General features: G+C 35.6%; 1 protein-coding gene across 15 annotated transcripts; it reads right to left on the bottom strand.

Moving 5' to 3' along the window:
* Window positions 1-412: 412 nt before the first annotated feature.
* On the bottom strand, window positions 413-6,393 carry LOC111017499 (uncharacterized). Of its 15 annotated transcripts, none has more exons than XR_015792305.1 (5): window positions 6,061-6,393; window positions 5,739-5,794; window positions 4,292-4,415; window positions 863-3,179; window positions 413-756 (listed from the first exon to the last, which is right to left on the bottom strand). XR_015792305.1 is itself a non-coding variant. In XM_088126688.1 (5 exons), exons 1-5 carry the CDS (start codon window positions 6,222-6,224, stop codon window positions 750-752), a joined length of 393 nt encoding a protein of 130 aa, XP_087982814.1. In that variant the 5' UTR covers window positions 6,225-6,393; the 3' UTR covers window positions 413-749. The 15 variants fall into 15 exon arrangements, 2 of the variants coding, with proteins under 2 accessions (XP_087982814.1, XP_087982815.1); XR_015792308.1 differs by having other exon boundaries at window positions 413-928; window positions 2,062-2,161; window positions 6,061-6,392; XR_015792310.1 differs by having other exon boundaries at window positions 2,062-2,161; window positions 6,061-6,392.
* Window positions 6,394-6,925: the final 532 nt, after the last annotated feature.

Genomic DNA, 6,925 nt, shown 5'->3' with positions numbered 1-6,925 from the left:
GTCAAGCAAACCGCACAAGTTGGTGATATGGTATCCCCTCTCCCACCTCATCGTTTCTTTCCCTCCTTCCTCTCGCTCGTCTCTCTCAAACTCGACTTGTGTTGGTGACATACCCACGCACCAAATCTAGCAGTGTGGTAGATCAGCCTACCCACGAACCGTCTCATCTTGCATCTTCAAATCACCCACGCACCAAGCACCATAGTGGCATGATGACTCATAGCATCACAGACTCATATTACTCGGTTAAACACTGAACCGAAGCTGATAAACCGACATTTTATCGGTTCGGTGTGGTTCGGCTTTAAACTATATATTGGCTCAGCTCGGGGTTTTTAATAATAAGAGATTTATTATCGGTTCGGTCTCGGTTTGACTCCAAAACCGAGCCAAACTGAACCGCATACATCCCTAATCCAAACAGATCTTTAGTCCTTTATTCAAATTGTGTAAGAACACTACATCAAGAACACCCACCATGCAAGAATCACACCCTCACAAACTCAAGAATGCTCATTCTCCTTCTCTCATTCAACCCTTCACACCACTCACACGTTTTCTCTCAACCCACATAATTCTAGAAGGTTACAACATTGATACCCACGCAAATACACAAGTAATGGTGAGAAAAGGTGAGCTAGACTAAAAAATAAATGAATCGGAGAATAATCCTGAGCTGGAACTCTTGCATTATGAATGACCCATGTAATTGATGACGTGTCAAATATCCACAAATCACCCTCAACACTTCAGCAACTACAAAACCAGAAAAAGCTCATAAAATCTGTAATGGATTTAATACACAAATAATACCTCAGCCAACACGTATTTTTAATAGGCTGCACAAATACAACATCCTTACATTAGGCAATGATTTCGTAAACATATCAGCAGGGTTGTCCACAGATTGAATTTTCTTCGACATAACCTGTTTAGCATATACAACTTCTCTAACATAATAATACTTTATATCAATATGTTTAGTTCAATGTCTGTTTTTTAGTTAAAGCAAGTGCACTTTGACTATGACAATATACACTTGGAAGAACTTCAAAACCAAGAAAATCACTAGCTAAACCAGATAACCAAACAACCTCCTTAATTCCATCAATTATAGGTATATATTCTAATTCTTGTTGTTGACAATGCAACAACAGATTGAAGTGTAGACCTCCAGCCAATGGCATTACCAAAAAGAGTAAAAACTGTTAATTGATAAGAAAAATAATTATTTCTTACTTGGTTCCAAAGAATTGATACAAGATTATAAATAGGAGCTACAAAGAAGAAAAGAAAAGAAACTCTTGCCTATTAGGATAAGAAAACACTTACCCATTAGAACAAGGACACCTAACCTAAATACAATAGGAAATTAAAAGAAAATAATATAATTTAACACTCACCCTCAAGCTGGTGAATGAATATTTTCCATTCCTTGCTTGCTAATCAAATGCTCAAAGTTGTTGTTGTTCAATCTTTTAGTTAGGATATCTGCTATTTGATTATTTGTTGGTACAAATGAAGTACATATGAGACCGCTGTCTAACTTCTTTTTTATGAAGTCTCTATCAACCTCAACATGTTTGGTTCTATCATGTTGAACTGGATTATGTGCAATACTGATGACAGATTTATTATCACAGTAAAGTTTCATAGGCATTTCCCATGGAATCTTCTAAAATAATTTTTATCTATAATAATTTGCAGATGTCCAATGTCATTGCTCTAAATTCTGCTTTTGAGCTCGATCTTGCAACTACATTTTGTTTTTTAATTCTCCATGTCACTAAGTTTCCACCAAAGAAAGTACAATAGCCAGAAGTGAATTTTCTATCGTCTATCGATCCTGCATAATATCTATCTGTATAAACTTCTAGATTGAGTTTCTCACATTTCTTAAAGAACAATCCTCTCCCAATGGAGTTTTTCAAATAGTGAAGTATTTGGTACATTGCTTGGAGATAAACTTCTTTTGGACGATGCATAAATTGACTTACCAGTCCTACAACATACGCAATATCTGGTCTCGTATGAGAAAGATATATTAATTTTCCAACTAACCTCTGGTAAGTTTCCTTATTTACTGGAGGACTTTCTTCGGATGTACATAATCTATGGTTTTGATCAATTGACATTTCCATCGATCTGCTGCCAAGCTTTCCTGTTTTAGAAAGTAAGTCAATCACATATTTCTGTTGTGATAGGAATATGCCTGTTTAGAATAGTCCTATTCCAAGAAAATATTTCAGCTTTCCTAGTTCTTTTAACTTCAAACTTTTGGATTAAACAATTTCTCAATTTATCTTGTTCATTATTACCATTACCAGTGACAATAATATCGTCGACATACTCAATTAGTGATGTCACTCCCCTTGTAGTAGAATGTTTTTATAAACAATGTATGATCTCCCTGACTTTATTTATAGCTCATCTTCCTCATAACTTGAGAAAATCTACCAAACTATGCCCTAGGAGATTGCTTTAATCCATACAATGTATTTCTTAATTTACAAACTTTATTTCCTGCTTGCTCATACCCAGGTGGAATCTCCATATAAATTTCTTCTTCAAGATCACCATGCAAAAAAGCATTTTTTACATCATATTGTAATATGTCCTATCCATGATTTACAACAAGAGTCTGTGTTCATCTTGCCAACGGATGCAAAGGTTTCAAGGTAATCAACTCCATATGTTTGAGTATATCCTTTAGCAACCAACCGTGCTTTGTACCTCTCAAGTGTTCCATCTGCTCTATACTTCGCAGTATATATCCATCAACATCCTACAACTTTCTTATCTTTAGGCAATAGTAACTAGCTTCCATGTTCTATTTTTTTTTCTAAAGCCTGCATTTCAAGATTCATTGCTTGCCTCCATTCTTCATGTTGTATTGCCTCCATATATGTTTTTGGAATATTTACCTGAGTAAGATTAACCATGAAACTTCTGTACTGACTTGAGATTTTGTCATATGATACAAAGTGAGACAATGGATATTGAGTACAAGTTCGTTTTACCTTCCTTAAAGCAATGTGCAAATTCAGGTCTGACACATCATTAGCAGATATTGTAACGTCTGATTCATCACTGATTCTTTTATCGTCAATTTCAGTTCCAGATATATGTTCAGACTCTTGGACTTGTGTATCCTTTTCAATGTTTCTTCTTGAATAAACCTGTAATGGTATAGTAGTAGAAGGGTTAGATGGTCCTAGTGAGGTGCTTATGGGTGGTAAGGGGTTATATGGCACTGGTGAGGTGTCTATGGATGGTAAAGATGAGGAGAATTGACTAATGTTGGGGTCAATTTCAATAGGGTTTGGTAAAGGATTTAATATAGGAAACGTGAGGTTGGGAATGACAAAATTCTTATCTTCCAACAATATTTCCTCTCTCTAAAGATAAGGTGAGGTAAAGAAGCTGATGTCTTCATAAAAGGCAACATCAGCAGAGATGAAGTACCTTTTTGAAGGAGGATGATAGTATTTATATCCCTTTTGAATGTTCGAGTATCCTACAAAATACACTTGAGTGCTCGTGGATCAAGTTTACCTCGCTGATGATTATGAACATGAACAAAGGCTACACAACCAAATACTAGAGGAATCAAGTTATTTGTCGTTCGAAAATCAGGATAAAATTTTGATAAGATATCCATAGGATTTTTATGATCTAGAGTAGCAGTTGGTAAACGATTGATTAAATAAGTGACTGTTAGCACAGCTTCCCCCCAGAAGGATTTAGGAACATTTCAAGAATGACACGTGTTACAGAAAGAACGTGACCAATTTTTCTTTCGGCCACCCCATTTTGTTTAGGAGCATCCACACAAGACGACTCATGGATGACTCAATTTTTCTGAAAGAATGATGTTAGATTTTGATTGAAATAATCTCGAGCATTGTCAGAGTGAAATCGTTGGGTTTGATTTTGAATTGGTTTTCTATCATATGAAATAATGTTTGAATGGTAGAACCAACATCATATTTTTGTTTTAAAAGAAAAACGCATGAGACTTGAGTACAGTCATCAATGAACACAATAAACCAGCGAAACTTGGAAATATTTGGCATATTGGAGGGACCCCAAACATCAGTATGAATAAGAGAGAAAGGAACTGATATTTGTTTATTATTATTAGGGAAGGGTACACGCTTGTGTTTTGGCAGTTCACAAACTTCACATTGAATTGACTATGGATTAAGATTTTTAAATAAATTGGGAAATAAAATTTTAAAAGTTTGAAATGAAGGATGTGCTAGTCTATAATTGTTCAACAAAAGCTTACTTGAAGTTTGATGAGTTTGTGAGGTGAAGGAGATTGGAACACTATTCAGACCAATAGATTCATCAAGATAATAGAGTCTATTTTTTTCGTTAGCAAGTCCGATCGTCTTCCCTTTTTCCTGGTCCTGTAAAATACAAGAAGAATCAGAAAAGATTAATCTACATCCTAAATCTTTGATCAAATTCTTCACTGAGATCAAATTAACAGTTAGACGTGGTATATGGAGCACATTTTTTAACATAATGTTTGAATTTATCTTGATGTCTCCTTGACCAGCCACTGTTACTAAGGTACCATCTGCTGTAGAAATTTTTTTATTGCTTCGACAAGGACTATAAGAGATAAAATGACAACTACTATTCGTCATATGGTTAGTTGCACCAGAATCAATAATCAAAGTACAACGTTTAGACTGAGAAGTTGTACTTGTCAAAGTTACCGAACCTGTACCTTCACTAGGAGCATGATCCAAAGTTTTTAAGAGGCTCCTTAATTGTTTGATCTCATGTATGTCCAACTTTTTGGTAATTTTGGACGTTTGCGACATTGATGCTAATATAGACTAAACAACAACTAAAAAATGGAGATCTACGCACAAAACTGACGGTTGAAATACCAAATAGAAGGATGAGGAAAAATCAGCACTAAACTAAACTGAACCAAACTGAAGGAGGGCTGAATCGAACCAAAATCGGTTGAACCAAATCAAAAAACAGTCAAACCGAACAAAAAACGTCTAAACCGAACTAAAAAAAGGCTGAACGAGCCGAAAAATGTTGAACCAGACTGATAACGAATTAAACTAGGCCCAAAATTGGTTCAAACCGGGCGGGATTGGGTTGAATGTATGTTGAACTGGACCGAAATATGAAGAATCGGGTCGGAAACACGCTGAACGGATCGAAAATATACTGAACCGGAATGAAAATACATTGAACTGGACCGAACCGGGTGGGATTGGGTTGAATGTATGTTGAACTAGATCGAAATATGAAGAACCGAGTCGGAAACAGGCTGAACGGACCAAAAATATACTGAACCGGAATGGAAATACATTGAACCGGACCGAACCAGGTTGAACCGGACATACCAGAAAAATCTAGTCAGAAAATTTTCCTTATCTTATTTTTGAAGCCCTAAAAACACAGCAACCACACGATTCACAAATCGACCACGAACGACAAATCCAAAAGTAGTAGGAAATTGATCGACAATAAAGGTCGATTGAAAAAGTGACCAGCAATGAAGGGCTATCGAAAAAGCCTCAAGACTCTGATACCATGTTAATTGATAAGAAAAAATAATTATTTCTTACTTACTTCCAAATAATTGATACAAGACTATAATAGGAGCTACAAAGAAGAAAAGAAAAGAAACCTGACAAGGACATCTAACGTAAATACAATAGGAAATTTAAAGAAAATAATATTATTTAACAAAAACATACCCGGATGTAGATCTCCTCTTGTCAAGGTCAGTTGCAAAATATGCATCAACAAATCCCTTCAGAATTTCAAAACAATTACTCTCAGCAAAAATACTCTTCAAGGAATTTACAGAGATGAAGAATTCGAAAGAAAAATATGCATCGTAAACTTGAGAAATCTAAAGAAAATTCTCAATTGGAAACTTCAGCGAAGAATCGAAAAACTGAACTATAACAACAAATCTTGTTATAAGCCAATTTGAAAATCACTCATCAGAAATTCACAGAAGAAGAAAATCAAACCCGCAAGCTCTGATATCATCAATTGTAAAAATTAACGTACCTGGAATTGAAACGAATTACTAAGAACAGAGAAGAAATAAAACAATCAGAAGCAACACCAAGGTTAAAGTGGTTCCACCAATTTGGTGTACATCTACTATCCAAACAGATCTTCCGGCCTTTATTCAAATTGTGTAAGAACACTACATCAAGAACACCCACCATGCAAGAATCACACCCTCACAAACTCAAGAATGCTCATTCTCCCTCTCTCATTCAACCTTTCACCCCACTCACACGTTTTCTTTCAACCCAGATAATTCTAGAAGGTTACAATATTGATACCCACACAAATACACAAGTAATGGTGAGAAAAGGTGAGCTGGACCAAAAAATAAATGAGCTGGAGAATAAATCCTGAGCTGGAACTCTTACCTTATGAATGACCCATGTAATTGATGACGTGTCAAATATCCATACTGAGTAATCTACAGAATCTTTCTTCAACAAATTTAGTGAGTAATCGTTGCTATCTGTTTAGTTGTTGCCATGTATAGTATTTGTTTTTGTTATAAATATTTTATCATCCTAATTCAAAGGGATTTTGTTGTATGAATATGGAGCATGGCTCTCATAAAATAGAAAGATCAAAGCTAGAAAATAGTTTTTCTTTATTTAACTGTTGTTTTCTCACTTGGTATCAGAACTACCATGGCCAACACCTCATCATCCAACCATGCGTCCTCGCTCTACAACTAGTATGTCAGCAATGATAAACCCCACTGTATGAGTCCTATATGACCATAAATCAACTTCTCCTGGGATGACTTTATAATTCTATGACCCCTGAGGCGGCGACTCAAGTGATGGGATACGAGAATGCTAGTGATCTCTAGACAGCCATTTAAGAGCTATTTGGAGTTCAA

The sequence above is a fragment of the Momordica charantia genome (assembly GCF_013281855.1).
Source record: "Momordica charantia cultivar OHB3-1 chromosome 7 unlocalized genomic scaffold, Mcharantia_2.0 BLBB01000007.1, whole genome shotgun sequence".
Lineage (NCBI taxonomy): Eukaryota > Viridiplantae > Streptophyta > Magnoliopsida > Cucurbitales > Cucurbitaceae > Momordica > Momordica charantia.
The sequence above is the reverse complement of the archived record's forward strand: the minus strand, read 5'-3'. Positions and strand labels throughout refer to the sequence as shown.

Bases quoted from the DNA above. Each gene is read 5' to 3' on its own strand.
- LOC111017499 (XM_088126688.1), bottom strand. From the start codon at position 6,224: ATGGTGGGTGTTCTTGATGTAGTGTTCTTACACAATTTGAATAAAGGC. The intron at 5,795-6,060 runs GTACGTTAATTT...GAAATTCTGAAG, and splicing joins GTAATTCGTTTCAATTCCAG to GGATTTGTTGATGCATATTT. The intron at 929-2,061 runs GTTAGTTGGAAA...TATGCTAAACAG, and splicing joins AATAAGGAAACTTACCAGAG to GTTATGTCGAAGAAAATTCA.